Source organism: Martes martes, assembly GCF_963455335.1.
Source record: "Martes martes genome assembly, chromosome: 8".
NCBI classification, from domain to species: Eukaryota; Metazoa; Chordata; class Mammalia; order Carnivora; family Mustelidae; genus Martes; species Martes martes.
This window is the reverse complement of record NC_137895.1, coordinates 77,220,072-77,241,708: the sequence shown is the minus strand read 5'-3', so window position 1 is coordinate 77,241,708 and position 21,637 is coordinate 77,220,072. Positions and strand designations below refer to the sequence as shown.

The window sequence follows — 21,637 nt, the reverse complement described above, 5'->3', positions numbered from 1 at the left end:
CAATGCACAGTTACACAGTGAGTCTCCCTAAACTGCTGCACAATGGAGTCTCACTTCCTTGATGTAGGCACCTTATCCATCAGCCTACACAAGAACTTATCAGACATTGGTCTTCCAAGTTGTTTAAAACCAACATCAGACAGATCTGACATACTCCTGTCAGTAATGGTCCCTTGCTCCTGGAGAAATTCTCAGGAATGTGTGGAGCTGCTCAAGCTCTGGTTGTTGACAGCCAGTCAGACCGTCAGGAGCTGAAGCTCGGACGTGTGGTCTTCAGTATGACAGACCCTTGATGACTGAGTGACCCTCACACAAGGGACCACTACATCTTGGCGTATCACCTGTTGCTTGCTACCGAGAAATCTGTCCATGACTCCTGTTCTAAAATGAAGTGGATTCGAGGTTGTCCCTACAATATGTTAACTCTTGCCTACTTGCACTTTCCAACAAAGGACTTGGCACTCCCCCACTACTCTGGGAAATCCACATACACCACAGCCAACTTCCTCACCTCCTCTTGTGTCCACAGAGTAACCATTACTAACTATGACTATGGGTAATGAGAAATTAAAATAGTGTTTTGCTTTTTAGGGGAAAAAAAGCCTTGGGATTTATGTCAGAATGTGCATTGACTTGTGAGTGTATTGTGCAGTCAAACGTGATAATGGAAAGGTGCTGTAGCAGAGGAAAGACAGAACTCACTGCTGTGCTCGTGTAATAATGTGTCCTAAGTCACATTTAGATAACACAGGGGGGTTCTGTCACACAAGAACAGGGATCCCTTAGTCACCTTCAAGAGGAAGTGGGGAGGGTGCGAGCTACGGTACGGCTGGGTTTATAGTATACCGAGAGAGTCTACAGGGTCAGAGAACTCTCTTCACATTTCTTCCTTTCTCAAAGAGAAATTGAATATGTCTTAATGAATCCCAGGGATGATGGTAGTGTAAGGAACTCTGACAGGAATTCAAAAGCACTAAAATCTCCTCCCTGCAACTTCTTAAACTGATCATAGGTTTGGAGAGTAAAGCCTTTTTTGGCGGGGGGTGGGGGGAGTTTCTTTTATTCTCATTTGTTTAAGTGTGAAAAAAAGCCTGTGACCCAATCAAACTCTCAGGGACAGGCCTGGTAAGGTTGGCTGGTGGCAGACAGATGTTGGTGACAGGAAGCCAGTCTGCAAAAGCACCGTCAAGAAAGAATTGGATGTTCCAGAACCTTGAAATAGCAGATTCCACAAAAATTATATGTAAGAATATTGTTCTGCTTAAATGGGATTTTATACCATTAAGTCTTTCCTTGGTCATGTTTTCAGCAATGAAGCTAAGGTGGTTTTGCCTTCTTTTGTTTGATAAAATGAACCCCAATGAGAAGATTTCAAATTCTAGTTTCAAATACTTTAAAATTTTACTCTACTCTCTAACTTAGAATTATCATCAATGTATCACAGTGATTTGGGTGGGGAATTCAATTAATTTGATAAAATAAACCATATGCCATCAGTGAAACAGATGTAAAATAAAAAATTGTATGATCTGGTTTTTATATTTTGGGAAGTCAAACATTAAGGAGTAGTGAAGAAAAATAAGTAATTAATATATTTGGAGCACTAGTATTTAGCTGCATTCTGGCCTTATAAGATGAGAACTAAAGACGATTTCTCTTGCCCTTTTAAATTTACTTATGAAGTGGGATTACCAGTTCTTACACTGGTAATTACCTCACAGCAATTTTGTTAAGATGACATGATAAAATTTATATGAAAGCCTTATAGGCACATACATTATAATGTAAAACATTTAAGCATTTTGAATGAAATAATTTTAAAGGTAAAGAGCACATTTTAAAATTAAGCTTTAAAACCATGTATTATATTTATTGTTTTTGCTATTAAAATTATACAATGTTGAGTAGCTAAAATACACACATTTTAAATTACTATAATTTCCCCTGTTATTAGGCCAGCTGGGCAAAAATATAAGAGCAAAATGTGCATTTGTGACTTTCTACAGAATAAATGTTTTTTTCCAATGAAGAAAGAGACCTACTTTTTAATTTTTCCACATTGATTACTTTACCTCATTAAATATATCTGAATTAGTGTTTGGTTATGTTGTGCTCTGGCAATGAGCTTGGATGTTACATCTGGAGTCAGACTGCTTGGATCAAGTCTTGTTCTTCTACTTAGTAGCTGTATGACCTTGGGCTAGTAACTTAGCCTCACTTGGACTTAATTTTCTTATGTGTAAACTGGGGGTAATAATTATATCCATCTCTTAAAATGGTACCTGGTAAGTAATAAGCCTTTAATAAATATTATCTATCTTTATATGGTATAAAATATACAATATATGTTATGTAATATGCATTTTTATAATATATATCTTTGTAATATTTTATTATGTCCTCTATTATACATTAAATTATATAATTATGTATCTTCATTTTTTATTTTATATTCATAATACATGTCTTTTCACAGCAGAAAGATTGGAGTTGCAAACGTGTAATATTTTGCCAATATAAATTGAAATTACTTTTAAAATATGAACTAATTGCCATTTACTTATGCTCATAGAGACTTTTAGATATCACTATCTGTACTGCTATTGTAATCAGATATAACTGGCATAACTGTTAGATGAATTTGGCATTACTGGTAAATATACCAGATGTATAAAACCTATAATATAGCACTGCAGTGGAGTGTCTAAAAGCCTACCATGGCTATTAAGTTCTGAAAAGACTCCTCCTTTCTCTCCTGGAATCAGAGTGAGGAGCAGCAAATTTGCTGCTTATTTTTTAAGGGAGCCATGGATACAGACAGACTGCATAGAAAAGGAAAAGTTCCAGTTTACCCAAAGCTGACCAGTTTGATTATGAGACAAGGAGAGGCACGAGCAATTAATTGAAGAAGAGGAGAAGAAATATTCCAAGGAAACTTCTCTCCCTGTACTCCAGTGAGGAAAGAGAAAAATAATCTAAATTTACATTAATGTATGATTTATCATGTTTATCATCTACCAGTTTATTATCCTCACAGTTGTAAGTTTTGAATTTATAAAACAAACTGTTAAACTAGATCATTTTCAGGATCCATCTCAAAGCTTAAGATAGGCGACTTATTCTGAATGAATTACGTCCTTTGTTGATATATTTGAAAATTACCTTGAATTTACATCCATTTACATTAAACTTACATTGAGAAATACAATTTCAAATCATTGGTGTACTTTATAACTTCACTAGTAATTGGAAAAGTTGTTATTTTTACTAAAGCTTTAAAAAATAGAAGTACTAATGAGTTCTAACTTTGAAATAATCAAGCTACTTTTTAAATTCTGTATTTGTTAAAAACAGATACACATTCCAGCTGATTATTTCAGCATTAGCATGCATGTAACAGTTATGGAGAACTGCCCCCAGTAACTTTTTTAATGTGTTGATCTCAATGGAAAGGAGAAGGCTCAATTTCTGGGTAGGATTCACTATTAATAGCTGTATCTCTGTGGGTTAGTGCCAAGTGGGGTTGGGATGCCCCAGGATGGCGCCCAGTCAGTCATTGTTCCAGCCAGTGTGGGCAGCAAGGGCCATTTTCTTGTCTCAGTCCTGCGAGGGCTGATGAGATGGAATCTTTAGTCTGTCTCTGTGGCAAACTTTCCTGGACCACTCAAGTGGAAAGTAGAGGCAATTATCCAAGTATCTGAGGTAAATGTGTGTTTTTCTGACCCAAATACTTGAAAAACTACCTCAACTCTTCTTTTGGGTTTGACTATGATGATCTGGACACATCTTCCTGCCTATATAAATGTATCTCTTTTCTGGATCTCTTCACATAAGTCCATGAAATTTGGGGGGGTGGTAAGGTGTGTGTGTATTGGTATGCCTGTCTAACTTGGTACATATACTACAGGAAGTTTTTTTTTTGTCTGTTCTTCCTAATTTTATGACCAAATTGATTAATTTCAAAGTTTTCTTGAATTCATTTCGACATATCATGTCTTAATAATTTTGAATATAAATCCACAGTTGTGTATTTAATAACAATTTGAATTTTGGACTTTTTAAACACAGTGGGAATATCTATGCCAGATACCATGGAAATCTAAATTGCGATTTAACATTAGAAGTTCCACAAATTTTAACACGATGGCAGACTTTCTTTCCTTTTGCTTTCACTAATGCTCAAGGTCTCTGAGTTAGCCATACAAGTCAAACTCTAAATAATCCAGTAATTAGTAATTTAATCTCTTTTTAGTAACTGTCTATGATTTTATCTTTTTCCACAATGTTTTAAAACTGTAACTACTTTTCTGGTTCCATACAAATTTTAGGATTGTTTGTTCCAGCACTTTGAAAAACACCATGAATTGGGGTAAATTCGAGGGGGAGATGAATCATGAGAGACTGTGGACTCTGAGAAAGAAACTGAGGGTTTTGGAGGGAGGGAGGTGGGGGGATGGGTGATCCTGGTGGTGGGTATTAAGGAGGACACATAACTGCATGGAGTACTGGGTCTGGTGCATAAAGAATGACTCTTGGAACACTGAAAAAATAAAACAAAATTTTAAAAATAAATAAATAAATAAAGCTGTAACTACTATTAGCATGTGCCAGACAGTGGAAAGGGAAAGAGAGACGAGCAGAAGCTGCAAGCAGTAAGTTTTACTACTTAGTTCCAGCAATTCTAGAATGGACTTGATAATCTTTCTGGTACTATGTACCAAATTAACTATAGAAAGTTTAAGTGTATTAAAGTGTTAGCTATAGAAGTTTTAGAAATTAACTATCAACTTTATTTATTCATATTTTCTGGGAGAAGCCTAATACAGTGAGAAAACTGGACAGAGTTTCCAAGATGATTATCACTAAGTACATGGGTAATACAGAGCAAGTCACTCTGACTCCAACTTTACAAAACGAAGAGATAGGAATTATCTAGATAACTTCTTGGGATTAATTCTATATTTAAAATTGTATATTCAAATTTGAACATAAATGAAGAGATTTCATATAGCTATTGTGAAGAAGTTAGGAGGACACAAGACTCAATTAATGTATGACTCAACAATAATAGGACCAATGAAACCTTTTTATCTTAAAATGTTTATCAATTCCATATTTTTTAAAGAAAGAGTACTAATTAACCTGGAACAGCGATCTCTGAGTGGATGCATCAGAACCAATTTTGTCTGGACAGCACAGAGACGTATGCTCTGGATATGAACTCTGCTAATATACAACAGGTGGGAGTAATAAATACATTTCCTGTAGAAAAGACCACTAGCCAACCATCAATGATTTAAAATATAGCAATATTTTCAGACTAAAAAGTATATTGACTGCTGGCATCAGATTATTTATTTGACTGTGTTAAGTTATTCAACACAGGTTTTAAAACTGGGTTAGTCATCAACCAAAATGATCTCTTTAAGAAATAGAGTCTGGTAGCCATGTCATTAGGCCAAGTAAGAAAAACTCAGTGGATTACATCAAATAAAGTTGGTGTCTAACTGACATCCATTTCCATTCTGCAACTATATTTTGCCTTTAGGAATAAAGTGCAAAGCTTCACACACACACACACACACACACACACACACACACACCCCTCATCTAAATAAAAATCTACATAAAACAATATGAATATAAGCTTCTGATAGAAACAATTCAAACTTGATTTGCGATACAATGATTTATACAGCTTTTATGTTACCTGTTCTAATTTCAGCTATTCTTTTTCCAAAATGTTTCCAAATTTCATGTAGCATTTGTTAGGGTTTGAAATTCAGACCAAAACCAATTTTCAGATAGTGAAAATCTAGTGACAATCTTTTTTCTTTTTTTTTAAATTTCAGATTTATATAAAGAAATTTTGTTTAATATGACATGTAAGATAAAAAAAAGGGGGGGGAAGTGTCTGAAAAATATAGTCTTGATTGCATTTTCTATTTTGGCAATTTTAGTGGCAAACATTCTGTTCAGCTGGGTGTTAGGAAGGTCTTTTCAACAGCTGATAGCAATGCCAAGAATATTTATAATGCAGCAGAAATGCCACGGAAAGTGGTAAAACACGGATGTCAAAGCCTAATTTCTTGCTTTTGTGACCTAATTTTATGGTCCATTTTTGGATGTTGTCCAAAAGTGTACTCATGAAAGAGAATTTAGGTTTAGCAAGCTGCAGAAATATTCCCACAAGTGCTGCCGAATAAATCCTGGAAAACCTTTCCGTCTAAAGGACACTCTTCTAGCTGAAGAGCTTAAGTTCTCCAGAAATGTCTTTTGTTAAAGAACATTCATACAAGGCTCTTCATGTGTGCCAAAGCTTGCTTGATGAAGCAACATGAAATATGTTTTTATGGGACCTAAGACGTAAAACATTTATTATAACAGTAACAAAAAGGACATTTATATCAATTCTCTCAGTTCAGATTTTTTTTTAAGAAGCCTAAAAACAGGGTGCCTGGGTGGCTCAGTGGGTTAAGCCTCTGCTTTCAGCTCAGGTCATGATCTCAGGGTCCTGGGATGGAGCCCTTCATGGGGCCCTCTGCTCAGCAGGGTGCCTGCTTCCCTTCCTCTCTCTCTGCCTACTTGTGATCTGTCTTTCTGTCAAATGAATAAATAACATCTTTTATTAAAAAAAAGAAGCCTAAAAACACTTGAAGTTTAATAACTAGTTCTTTTTTGGGAACTAGAATAGTTTTAAATTATAAAGATTTTTTAGATACGAGGCAATTTACCGTTGTTTGAGTTCTAAATCCTTTTGGCCATATTATACACACATCTATTTTAAAAGGTTAATTCTGAAATTACCTCCTTTACTAATAAACAATATTATTTTTAGTTGAGTTTATATATATGCTCTCTTGGTAGAAAAAAAAACAATCTTTCCCTAAAACCTTCTGTAAGCAACTTTAAATATCCTAATACCAAGAATGGCATTATAATCTCTCGTAAGGTTATCTTAATTTTTATATTAGTGCTCTAGTTGGGGAATGTTTCATTGTATTATGTTTTTGTTTTTTCTTACTATTGCTACCTAGTCAGATTGAGTCGTTCTGTAACAAACTGTAGAGGTTTTGAAGCTTAATTATCTTACTTTGTGGGACTCAAGCTTTAAGTTCAGCTGTGCTAAAATGATGATGAAGGGGAGGGAAAAACTCATGGACTTAGCTCTTCTCCCCAACTGGGCTGTTTCCCATTCCCATAACACTCATGGGCTTTATATCAGAGCTCCTTTCTGTGGCTTCTGGCAAAACATTAATATCAATTTTTTAATTGTCTGCTGATTGACTTCTATTTGGTTTATGTAGGACACTGGAGGAAAAGAGGATCTTACTATCTTATGAAACACATTTCTAAAGTAATTTATTTCCAAAATACATTTAATAAACAAAACAATATCACTTGCAAACTATTTTCCATGGATTCCCCAGAACAATAATTCCAAATAACAGTTAGAGACCACTTTACTGCAATCATCTTGGGGCCTTACTAAAAATAAAGATTGGCCAAATCAAACCAGGCTTGAACGTTTGGTTATTTTGGAATGCTATATTAATTTGATGTCCTCCATAATCATACTAGAAAAATATATTTAGTATTTATTTAAAGGAAAGTTAGAAATGCATGGGAAAAAAGAGTGAAGATGGGTTCTGGGGAAAAAAGCAGGACACACACACTGCTCTCTGCTGCCTTCAGTAATTCAGCTCTGGTCCCAAAGCGACAAGCTCCACTTGGTTTCTTCCAGGTCTGGATATTAACTGAACCCACTGCCTTAGAAGCTAGTTTGTGGCCATCACTTGCTCAAACATTATCTCTGGCTGTGCCGTACTCCACTTCTTCTTTAATTATACTATTCTCGAGAAAAAGAGCCTGTAAGTACTTTTTAAAAATATTTTTAGTGTATACATTCAGTGATTTTTAAAAAACTTTCTGTTTTGAGATAACTGTAGATTCACATGCAGTTGTGAAAAATAATGCAGGGAGATCATGTATCTCCTTGGCTCATCCCTCACCATAATATTTTGTATCACTAAAGTACAACAGCACAGCCAGAAAATTTACTTGCTATAATCCATCAACCTTTTTCAGATTTCACTAGTTTTACATGCCTTCATTTGTGTCTGAATGTTTGTTTAGTCTGTGCAACTTTTAGTTTTATCCATCACAGTCAGAGAATAATTTCATCGTAAGGAGCCCCTGTGGTATCCTTTCATGGTCACATCTTCTTCCCTTCCTCTGCCCTCTCTAACCCATGACAACGATTAATCTATTTCCCTTCTCTATAATTTTGTCATTTCAAGACTGCTATGCAAATGGAATCATACAGTATCTAACCTTTCAGATTGGCTTTTTTTTTTTTCACTCAGCCTAATTTCCTAGAGATACGTCTAAGTTGTATCAACAGATCATTTTTCCTTTATTGCACAGTTGTATTCCATGGTACTGATGTACCATAGTTGAACCATTCACCTATTGAAGGGCATGTGGTTTTTTCCAGGTTTTGGTTATTATGAATATAGATGCTATGAACATTTGGATACATATTTTTATGTGAATAGATATTCTTACACCTCTGAGATAAATGCCCAGGGTTTTTATCATACTACTGGGTTGTGTGATAAGCACAGGATTAAAAACTGCCACACTCATTTCCAGAGTGGCTGTCTCATTTTACATTTTCATCAGTAGTGTGTGAGTGACTCACTTTCTCCAGATCACTATTTTTAAAAAAAAAATTTAGTCATTCTGATAGGTATATAATGCTTTATCATTGTGGTTTTAAATGGTACTTTTCCCTAATGCCTAGTGATGTTAAACACCATTTATATGTTTATTTCCCGTTTTTATATCTTCTTTATTGAAATTTCTGCTCATGTCTTTTGTCATTTGTCATATTGGATTGTTTTAGAGTTTTGGGAATTCTTTATGTATTCCATACATAAATCTCTTGTTGAACATGAGGTTTGCAAATATTTCCTTCCAATCTGTAGCTTGTCTCTTCATCATCTTTGCAGAGACTCACAAAGCAAAGTTTTTAATTTTGATGAGGTCCAGTTTATCATTTTTTCATTTTGTACATTATGCTTATGGTATCAAGTCTACAAACTCTTATCCTTCTGCCAGCTGCTGAAAGTTTTCACATTTATTATTTTTCCTAAAAGTTCCATAGTTTTACATTTTACATTTAAGTCCATGATTCACTCAGAATTGATTTTGTATAATGTTTGAGGTTTAGGTCAAGGCTTTTTCTCTCTCTTTTTTGGCCTATGAATGCTCAATTGTTCCAGCACTATTTATTGGAAAGACTATCTTTTCTCCACTGAATTATTTTTGCATCCTTGTTAAAAATCATTTCAGCATATTTGAATGAGTTATTTTCTGTGACCAGTGCTGATGCACCATGGTTCATCGAGCCAATCTTTATTTGTTTAATTTTATTAAAGATCTTGTTTATTTATTTGACAGACAGAGATCACAAGTGGGCAGAGAGGCAGGCAGAGAGAGAGGAAGGGAAGCAGGCTCCCCACTGAGCAGAGAGCATGATGCGGGGCTTGGACCCAGAACCCTGGGATCAAGACCTGAGCCAAAGGCAGAGGCTTTAACCCACTGAGCCACCAAGGTGCCCCCATCAAGCCAATCTTTAATCTAAATTTGCTAACCTCATCCCAGCGCTGCTAATTGAAAAACTTCTGAGAGGGCTTAGATTGTGTGTCTTTAATTGTAGTGGTAAATCTGATGCACAGCCTTGTATGGGAATCCTGCTCAGAGGCTACACAGGACTTTTCACGAATCTTTGCTGAGGTTGGTGGTGAGGAAGTAGAGGATAGCAGATGACTCTGTGACTCTCATTTATTAAATTATTTAAGACATATTAACATTTACGAAAAGTTATAAAAAATAAGAATTGGCCACCTATGTTCTTATCACTAGGCTTAAGAAATGAAATATTACTTATAAAGATGTAGCTTCTTGTGGGTCCCCTCCTTCCTCAATCACAAATGCTCCCCCTTATGTCTCCAACCCCAGAGGTAACCACTCTTCTATATTTTATGATTATCATTTTCACACATTACGTTTAACCATATAAAAAACACACACATGCATATACAAACATATACAGAGACATAAGTCTAACTTGTTATTTTACCAGAAGTCTGAAGTAAAAGCAACTACCAACTTGATCAGAAGGCAAATTATAATTCTCATCAGCCTTCAAATTCAGACCACAGTGTATCCTGAAGTCTGGTTTGGCTCAGTTTAGCTTAGGTTTACCCACATGTTTACTAGTTTCTTTGTTCACCATGCTTTCTGACATCTCAGAACTTAATTCCGGGATTATTTTCTCTCTTCCTGAATTTTACGCACTAGACATTCCTTTATATATAACAGTTTCTTTTTTTATAAATTTTTAAAATTTATTTATTGGACAGACAGAGATCACAAGTAGGCAGAGAGGCAGACAGAGAGAGAGAGAGGGAGGAAGCAGGCTCCCTGCTGAACAGAGAGCCCGATGTGGGGCTCGATCCCAGGACCCTGGGATCATGACCTGAGCCGAAGGCAGAGGCCTTAACCCACTGAGCCACCCAGGTGCCCTGTATATATAACAGTTTCTTGAGGGATAAACCCTGTTACCGTTTGTCCAAATATAACTTCATTTTTCCCCATTATGGATGATAACTTGCCTGGATATACACTTTCAGATGGACAGGTACCTTTCCTTTAGCATACTGAAGACATTATTCCATGGCTGTAGTAGTATCTACGGCAACATAACAAATTAGGCCAAAACCCAGTGGCTTGAAACAATAAAAATTATCTCACAGTTTGTGTGGAGTAAGAATTCTTGAGTGGCTTAACTGGAGAGTTCTTGATTTTGGCCAAGGCTACAGTCACATGAAATCTGCTCTCTAGGTGGCTTACTTGAATGACTGGGAAACTGACGCTGGTTATCAGTAGGTTGTCTTACCTCCTCATGTAGGCTTCTCTACAAAACTGCTGAAATGTCCTCATGACATGACAGCTAGCTTCCCCCAGACTGAGAGTTCCAAGAACCAAGGGAGCAGAAGTGATGTGGCTTATAACAGTATTCAGCAGTGTTACTTCTGTTGGCACATATAGCAACTCCCAGTGTATAAAAGGGATTATTCAAGGGTTGGTATACCAGAAAGTAAGATGAGTGGGGGCCATTGTGAAGTCTGGCTTTCCCAGTTACTTTTTGAATTTTTTTTTTTTTTTTTTAGCTTTGTGACTCTTTATTGCTAATGATGAGTAGTCCGTGGTCAGTGTATTGCTGTGCCTTTGCAAAAAAAATATTTTTCCCTTTGCTCTCTAAATAGCAAGCCTTCAAACCAGCCCCTTCAGGATTCCAACAAATTTGGATAACCTTCTATTGGTTTTTAATGTTCTACAGTTTTATTTTAATTAATTGTTATGTTTCATTGTGATTTTTAAAAATGAGAAGCCATATTTTCACTAATTTTCCAAAATTTATAGTCACTATCTTTTGGAAAACTTTTTCTTCTCCTACTTTATCTAATATTCATTCTGGTAATCTGATTTGACAAATACTGTTTTCTCATTAGATCCTTAACATAATACTCTCATTTTCATAATTTGTCTTTGTTTCTCTGTTATGTGTGTTTATTTCCTCGTATACTATCTCCTAGATCCCTTATCCTTTTCTTTTCTTTTATAATAGAATCTCTCAGAGATTCTTTTTTTTTTTTTAAGATTTTTTAAATTTGTTTGATAGACAGAGATCACAAACAGGCAGAGAGGCAGGCAGAGAGAGAGAGGGGGAAGCAGGCTCCCCACAAAGCAGAGAGTCCGATGCGGGGCTTGATCCCTGGACCCTGGGATCATGACCTGAGCTGAAGGCAGAGGCTTTAACCCACTGAGCCACCCAGGCACGCCCCCCTTATCCTTTTCTAATCTGTCTCTAATTGTTGTTTAACCTATTTATTGATTTTTTATTTTCAATGATTGTGTTTATCATTTATAGGTATTACTCTTGTTTTTTTTTTCTTCCAAACACTCATTTTTATTATCTTATTTCCAAATCATTTTTACCACTTCCTCTTTTATTTACTTAAAGATTTGGGCAAGAATATTCTCATTCTTATTCCAATGATTAGAATATACATAGTACCCTGAACTCAAACACTGCTGTTGTCTATCAGTCTAACTCCTGGTTCTCTTTCATTTCGGCTTGCCATTTTGGCATAATTTCATATTTGACTTATCTAAATTTGTTGGAATCCTGAAGGGGCTGATTTGAAGTCTTGCTATTTAGAGAGGGTTTTTTTTTTTTTTTTTTTTTTTTTTTGCCTATGAGGAAGAACATATATTGATTTAACCAAAAATTGTGGTGATTTTAGAGAAAGAGTTTTAGAACAGTGAATGAGCATATGGCCAGTAAAGTAAATAGTTTTGATTTCTTCCAATCAGTGCAACCTGAATCTTATGTATAGGGCTTCCAGGACAATACTGCTTGAATAAAAATTAATTTTGCAAAAATAATCTCTATACTGTACAAAGATTAGCAGAAATATATAAAAAATGAAGGGATAGAAATAACATTAAAGGCAGCTTTGGAAATCAAATATATAAAAAATGAAGGGATAGAAATAACATTAAAGGCAGCTTTGGCCAATATGACTCCAGGATTTGAAATTGTTTACATTATTGTTCACATTATTGGAGGAATGGACAATATGTACCACTTCTATGGTCTAATCCTTGAGCATCTGTGAACTGAATTAGTGGGTAAAAAAATTGAAGTGCTATAGATTTTTTAACATAAACATTTATGGCTGCTACAAAAGCAATGACTTATAAATGATTATCGGATGATTTTTTGTAAACTGTTTTTAGTTGACAACATTTGCTATTCTGTTCCTTATTTCTCAATTCTATCATAAATTAAACAGATAAAAGGTGGGAGTTGAGTTTTCTCTGGGTAAAAAGCTCCATGAAATCAGATCCAATATTACATTTTCCTTGGGGTATATTTTTCCTATATTTAATTTCAGTTTTATGTTTAGAAACACCCAGATTTAACTAATTCCCTGCCTCTATTCTAAACTCAATTTAAAATGATGATGAAAGATATAAGCCTAAAATACATTTTTTCTCTCTCTTTCTCATTCTTTCACTTTTATCAAACTTTACACACATACTCACACTCAACAATCCATGATTATTAATACACACACACACACACACACACACAAATAGATAGCAGCAATAATTTTCATTATGTATTCATTTCCTTCAAGATAACATAGGCTAAAAGAAACCACATTGTCTAAGTTATGTCTGAATATTTCTACTTTTCATTTCATAGGGTATAATAGTTTATGCACTAAATTAGTTTTATTGCCCAAAACGTTTCTCAGTGATCATCAGGAAATTACTTTCCTCTCTAATCTGTTCACTGTCCCACTCATAGCTCTAATTTCAGAATCTGCAATTTAGACCACTGACATCTGAATATAAACTAGAATTATTTCATTTCAAATCTGGAAAGTTCATATAGATATCTAATGTTTAATATGTAACATGTTAAATATGTTTTAAGTCAGATATATTCTTGAAAGGTTGAGTGAAAATTGAATTTTTCATAAGCAATTCATAATCTAAATGAGTTGTTAGGCCTCACTATATAGAACTTAATAGGTTTTTTTTTATTATTATTACTAGCATGAAATGAATAATAATCCTCTAGCTTCTCTCCCTAGAGAGTCTTGATCTAGATGAGGGAAAGAAAAAAAAAAAAAAAGGTTAAGTTTCTTGATCTTTGGGCCAATTGCTGGCTTTGTGAATCTCATGAAAATTATAAAACCTCTTCTCAGGGCAATGCCCCACATACACAAAATTTTGTATACAATTTTAGGAAGTCCATGAACTCCAAGACTGTCTAAGGAACAGATTATGATTTCCTGGACTAGAAGAAAAAACATAATTAAGTGGATAAATGGACCAATAATAATATTACTTGAGGTATGCTATATTTTCTTATGTACTACTCGTAATTACTATAATAAATACAGAAAATTATTTAAAATTATATCCTATGACTTAAGTATGTATAGCATATTTGAAGGTCTGATTTATATACATTTTTTGACATAAGCTATGCACATATGTATTTGACTGTTTTAATTGCAAATTTCTCTTGACATAAAAGAAATACCTTTTAGATTATTAGAAATAAATTTTGGAGAATGATTACAACTTGTAGGCTTTTAACAGGCTTTAGTAACACTTTTCATCTTCCTGTATAGTTTTTTTTTTTTAAATATCCTGCTATAGTGTAAGAACTTAAAATGTTATACTCTATTTCTACTGAGTACACTTGCCAGGTGACATTGCTTTAAAATATTTTTCCTGGAAGTAAAAAGCTTAAAGAAAATACTTAATATTTCCATACAATTCCTCCAATAGTTTCTTTTATTGGTTTTACTTCTGTAAAAAAAAAAATATGCATTATGATGACTGGTAATTACCTACGTATTTGTGGGTAATACCATTGATGTTCTTTGACTGTGTTTGTCTAACTTCCTCTTCCCTCTGAATACTGGGAATTTACCACATTGTAATTACATGAAACACTGCTGTATAAGCATTGTAACATAACCCCTATTGCTTGTTTTTGCTTTGTTTTGTTTTTAGAGAGGGAGAGAGAGAGGGAGAGAAAGGAGGAGAGAGGAGGGAGAGAAAGAATCTTAAGCAGACTCCACACCCAGTGCAGAGTCCAACGAGAAGGATTCTATTTCACAACCCCAAGATCATGACCCCAGCTGAAATCAAGGGTTGGGCACTTAACTGACTGAGCCACCCAGGCACCCTAAACATAACCCCTATTGTAACATTAATGTGAATTTTTAAAATATGCAAACAATTTTAGTTCAATATATACATAGACTATTTCAGAAAATGGCTTAACAGCTAGTAGTCGAATTAGCCAAAAACAGTGAACTAATCCCTCTCTCTGATGACTCTGGAATATAACAGATGTCCCAGATCATAAAGTACTTTTAATGAAAATATAGAACTTAAATTAACTTTCTTCAGTTTAGCATAAGGGATGTATGGAATGAATGTCTAGTTCACTTGGATAAAGAAACTTCAGCTGGACCTTTATTACCCTGTTGGAGAATATGTTCAGCTAGAATAAAGGGCTTTTTAGCATTTCCCCAGATGGATGCTTGAGGACTCCATATTACCACTGCTCTAGAGGCAACTGCAGGAGATATATGCGGTTGGATAAAATTATATTGATCCAGAGGGGTATGAAGATGAACCACAGATATCATGTCATTTACTAATTATTTAACTGTGCAAAAACTGGCTGAAAAACTATGCAATAAATAAAAGCCAATAAATATTTCTAGTAGATGAAATGTGAAAAAACAAAAATTTTTACATTAAAAAAAGAACAAAATAAAAATTTTAACAAGACACAAAGTGATAAAGAGAACTCTGAAACTACGGAATAGAACTCTTCAGCTCACTTAGGGATTCATAAAAAATGCATATGTGAATTTCACAATCTAGTAGAGAAGGTAACTCATATGCACAGATTGCTATAAAACACGTTAAAGAAAGTATTAACTATTAATAACGTTTCGAAGAAAGGGACACCTATTTGGGACCTCAGAAAAGCACTCGTGAATTTAGCAATACTTGAGCCTAGCCTTGAAGGATGGCTAAAGATCTGGGCGACAAACAATGACGATAGGACATGGAAGTAATGCTGTGATTCAAGGAACAGAGGTAGAAACCTCAGGATGTCTTTGTGGACTGGCTGGACAGTGGAGTTGGTTACATGGAATGGTAAAAGATTAAAGCTAGACAGGATGAAGTCGATACATGGAGCTTTTTGCTACTTAACTAAAAGGAGTGCTCTTTACTCTGTAGGCAGTGAGTGAAGAGCCAATGAATGATGTTTGGAGCTGGCCACACAGCTACAGAGCACAGGTCAGTATCAAGGGGGCTGTACTTCCAATAAGGGGGTACTGTAGCTTGACCTCAATTATATGTAAGAACAAAAGCCCGAGCCTAAAAACCAGCAACAAATAGATACATGATACATGTATACATTTTTTATTCTAAAATGATAGTGATAAATATGTAACACTTCAAGTTACAGTAAACAGCGTCAGTATGTTTTTTCTATGCCAAAAAAAAAAAAAGTACAAAAAGAAACAACACTATCCGCAGCACATGAAAAGTATTAGCAGACACTGAGAACTTCTGGTAAATACTAAGTTTAAGAGCACAAACATTTAGTAGGAGGTATGTGGTATAAGTTTCTAGAAGATACATAGTTAGTAAAACAAACAAAATCAGTGTTGTTTACTACTTGTCTGGCATAAAATCATTCTTGGGCAGGGAGGAGGAGCTGTTCTCAAGGACCAAGACACTAAATATATAAGAATTCATACCAGAGTTACCAGAAGATTATACAATAGTTAGGCAAGTCAAATACCTCTGGTTTCATAATTTTAAAATGTTGAAACTCTTACCTCGAACAACAAGGTCAGCTGAAGCTGAAGAATTGTCCACAATTGTCTGAGCGGTGCACGTGTATCTACCAGCATGCTTCAGCTGGGCGTTTCGGATAAGCAGTTCCCCATTGGAATCCAGCTGTTAGCAAAAATAGCAGTCATTCACATCACTACAATCTTCATCAATTATATGGCATTTAGGATACAAGAGGTACATTTTTTCCCCCTAACAAAATGAGCACCATTAAAAGGCATCTCCTTTAGATATGTTAATTCTGTCCTGACTTAAGTTACTTCGAGTCTGTCTTCAGTATCTCAAGCAAAAGTAAAGTGAGTGACTTAATTAAGAACCTTTTCAGCCCAAATATTTTTAACGTTCTATTATTTCTATTGTCAGAGGGTCATACAGAGATATACTAAGGGATAAAACTATCTCATCGATAGCTCTTAAATGGCAAGGTCTGAAACTCTTCATGCTAAATATCAATGAGGATAAATAAATGGTATATGGCTAGGAAGAATTTGGTTTTGCAAAGCCAATCTAATTGATTAATTTCAAGACATACTACAGTTAATTCAACAAAGATACTAAAAGTGTGAGAAACTGTCAAAATTGACAACTCTAACATTTTCTGTGTTGGTCGAAACGTAAACTCCATGTGAGCAAGGATTTTTGTTTTGTTCCCTGCTCTATTCCCAGTGTTTGTTCAATACATATTTTTTGAAGAAGGCTTGAGGGACTCTTGTTTGTGCGAGATAAGGTACCATCTCAATGCAATTTCTAAAAATAATATTTATTGAATGCCTACTCTGAACCAGGCTCTGGGCTATGCAAGTGTGTGTGAGTGTGTGTATGTTTGTGTGTGTGTATAATCTCATTCTCTTCTGACAATAGTCCTATAAGATAGGTCCTATTCTGTCCATTTTATTAAAGATAAAAGTGAGACTTAGAATAGCCAAATAATTGAACTAAGCTCATTGAGCTCGTTTGTGAGAGCATCCAAAGTCCATGCTCATTACCTCCAAACTATTCATCTAGAGAAAAATTTGGAAATTTTATTTATTTATTTAAGAACTTGAGAATGAGTGGCAGGGGAAAAGGAGAGGGAGACAGAATCTCCAGCAGACTCCCCACTGATCATGGAGCCTGATGCAAAGCTCAATCCAGTGACACTTAAGATCACAACCTGAGCCAAAACCAAGAGTCAGATGCTTAACACAACCACTCAGGCATCCCTGGAAAACTCAATTTTTAAGTAGACATTTGGTTTTCTTGACAACTAAATATACTGATTTACTATTCTAATCGCATATATCCAGCTATATTAAAAGATGAAAAATTAATGGTTAGGTTAATATTTTACATAATAGATGAAGATATTGTTTATATAATATAATAGACTTATACATTTTTAAATTTTGATTTTTTTAGCAACTGCATGTGGAATGAATGATCTGCTTTACCATAGGTTTTGCCAGTGACCCCTTCATATATTAAATTTCCTGCTGGTTTTGCAAAGTGTTTGGGTTTGCCATATTTTTTTAATTAATGAGGTTAAGAACACAGGCATACCTCGAAGATACTGTGGGTTCAGTTACAGACCACCACAATAGAGCAAGTCAAATCAACTTGTTTTAATTTCCCAGTGCATATAAAAGTTGTTTGCACCATTATTATAGTCTGCAATGACATTACACTATATTAAAGGATTCAATGGGATTATGTCTAAAAAAGCAATATACAGGGCCTCCTGGGTAGTGCAGTTAGTTGAGCATCTGACTCTTGGTTTTGGCTGAGGTCATGATCTCAGGGTCATGAGATTGAGCCCCGCATGGGCCTCCCCCTCAGCTTGGAGTCTGCTTTGGATTCTCTCTCCCTCTGCCTCTCCTACTCATGTGCTCACTCTCTCTCTTTCAAACAAAAAATTAAAGCTTTTTTAAAAAAAAACAATTTACATACCTCAATTTAAAAATACTTTATTTCTGAAATATGTTAACCATCATATGAGCTTTCAGCAAGTCATAATTGTTTGCTGGTGGAGGGCTTTGCCTTGATTTTGATGGCTATTGGCTGATGAGTATGGTGGTTGTTGAAGGTTGAGGTATCTGTGGCAATTTCTTAAAATAAGACAACAATGAAGCTTGCCCCATTATTGACTCTTCTTTTCATGAAAGACTTCTCTGTAGCATGTGAGGCTGTTTGACAGCATTTTACCACAACTGAACTTTCAAAATTGGAGTCAATCCTCACAAACCCTGCTGCTGCTTTATCTACTGAGTGGATGTAATATTCTAAATCTTTCGTTGTCACTTCAACAGTCTTCACAGCATCTTCGCCAAGAGTAGATTCCATCTCGAGAAACTACTTTCTTTGCTCATCCATAGGAAGCAACTCTTCATGTGTTCACGTTTCATCATGAGATAGCAGCAATCCAAATACATCTTCGGACTCCACTTTCAATTCTAGTTCTCCTATTATTTTCACTAAATTTGCAGTTACTTTCTCTGCTGAAATCTAAACCCCTCACAGTCATCCATGAAGGTTGGAATCAAATTCTTTTAAATTCCTGTTCATGTTGATATTTTTGGACTCTTCTCACGAATCACAAATGTTCTTAATGGCATCTAAAACTGGGAATACTTCCCAGAAATTTTTCAATGTTCTTTGCCCAGATCCATTGGAGAAATCACTATCTATGGCAGCTATAGCCTTATGAAATATAATTCTTAAATAATAGGACTTGAGGTGAAAACACTAATTTGAAAAGACATATTTATTCCTATGTTTATCACAGCTTTCTTTACCGTAGCCACAATATGACAGCAATGCAAGTGTCCCTCAACAGATGAATGGATAAGGAACATGTGATACACATATATATATACACACACACAATGAAAAATTAGCCATAAAAATGAAGGAAATATTGCTATTTACTACAGCTTGGATGTATTATTTGAGATGAAATAAGTCACATGGAGAAAGACAAATGCCATATAAATTACTGATATATAAAATCTAAAAAACAAAATGAATGAAAAAATTAAACAAAGAAACTGACTCTTAAATACAGAGACCAATCAGGTGGTTGTCAGAGGGGAGGTTGGCAGGGGAATGGGCAAAATAGAAAAGAGATTTAGAGATACAAATTCCCAGTTACAAAATAAATAAGTCATGGAGATGAAAAGTGCAGCATAGAGAATATAGACAATAATATTGTAATAATGTTGTATGGTGACAGATGGTGACTATACTCACTGTGGTGAACATTGAGTAATGTATAGAATGTGTTGAGTTACTATGTTGTACACCTGAAACTAATATAACATTGTATGTCAGTTGTATTCCAATAATAAATCTAAAACAATAATAAGGCTTGAAAGTTGAAATTCCTCTTTGATCCATGGGCTAGAGAATGGATGTTTTGTTAGCAGGCATGAAACCAACATTACTCTTATTGTACATCTCCATCAGAGCCGTTTAGCGACCAGGTTCATTGTCAATGGACAGCAGTATTTTGAAAGAAAACACTTTTTTTCTGAGCAATAGGTCTCAACAGTGGGCTTAAAATATTCAACAACATTGAATACTTTAAAATGTCTTAAACAGACGTATTGTCATCCAGGCTTTGCTGTTCCATTTATAGAGCATCGGCAGAGTAGATTTTGCATAACTCTTAACAGCCCTGGGATTTTCAGAATGGTAAATGAGCATTGGCTTCAACTTAAATTCACCAGCTGCATTAGCCCTGAACAAGAAAGTCAGGCAGTCCTTTGAAGTTGTGGAGATTTTGTGTGTGTGTGTGTGTGTGTGTGTGTGTGTGTGTGTGTACTTTTAAATAGCTTTGAAAGTCCTAGATAATATCTTCTAATAAAAGATTGGCTTGTCTACTTTGAAAGATCTGTTGTTTCGTGTGGCCACCTTCATTAATGATCTCAGCTAGATCTTCTGGGTAACTTGCTACAGCTTCTCCATCAACACGTTCTACTTCGCCTTGCGTTGTTATGCTATGGAGACAGCTTCTTTCCTTAGACCTCATGGATCAACCTCTGCAAGCCTCACACTTTTCTTCTGCAGCCTCCTCACCTCTCTAAGGCTTCATGGAATTGAATAGAGTCAGGACCTTGCTCTGGATTAGGCTCTGGCTGAAGGGGATGTTTTGGCTGGTTTGATCTTCTATCCAGACCACGAAAACTTTCTCCATACCAGCAATAAGGCTGTTTTACTTTCTTATTATTCTTATGTTCACTGGAGTAGCATTTTTAATTTCCTTCAAGAACTTTTCCTTTGTATTCATAACTTGGCTAACTGTTTGGTGTAAGAGTCCGAGCTTCAGGCTTATCTTGGCTTTCAACATGCCTTCCTCTCTAAGCGTAATTATTTCTAGCATTTGATTTAAGGTGAGAGACGTGAAACTCTTTCTTATACTGGAACACTCTGAGGCCATCATAGGGTTATTGGCCTGATTTCAATATTGTTGAATTTCAGGGAATAGGGAGGGCCAAGGAGAGGGAAAAAGTCAGCAGAGCCAGTCAGTGGGGCAGTGAGAACCCACACAGCATTTATTAAGTTTGCTGTTTCATATGGGTACAGTTCTTGGCACCCGAGAACAATGACAATAGTAACATCAAAGATCACAGATCTAACAAATATAATAATAATGAAAATTTAAAATATTATGGGAATTACCAAAATATGATCCAGAGACACCAAGCGAGCAAATGCTATTGGAAAAATGGTGCTAATAGACTTGCTCAACAATGGGTTGCTAGAAACCTTCAATTTGTAAAAACACATTATCTGCAAAGAGCCATAAAGTGAAATGCAGTAAAACAAGGTATGCCTGTAATTGCTAGTTATAATCCAAGCAGACTGATCCAGTTGGTTGTAATAGAATGCTACCATCTCCATATAAAGAACTGGTCCACGGCCACACACATTGTTCCTTGGTATTAGCCAGTCTTGGTAAATATGTAGCTAGAGGCTATACAATTTAATATCAGTTGGGGGTCTTCCTGTACCTTGAGGTCTAGATTGGCCAAAAAATCTGGTTTCCAAGATTTCTGCAGATTCCTTGGGTAGGAGAGTACCTTCCTTCTGTTCCAATGGTCAGTTATTTCTTTGT

General features: G+C 35.4%; 1 protein-coding gene across 3 annotated transcripts in view; it reads right to left on the bottom strand.

Moving 5' to 3' along the window:
• CNTN1 (contactin 1) overlaps positions 1-21,637 on the bottom strand; it is a gene marked incomplete at both ends in the record, with an annotated part of 164,621 nt that overhangs the window by 88,715 nt on the left and 54,269 nt on the right. For all 3 annotated transcript variants that reach the window (XM_080811380.1, XM_080811381.1, XM_080811382.1), the window contains one exon: positions 16,530-16,650. In XM_080811380.1, the coding sequence (XP_080667506.1) occupies positions 16,530-16,650 (121 nt within the window). The remainder of the gene's footprint in view (positions 1-16,529; positions 16,651-21,637) is intronic.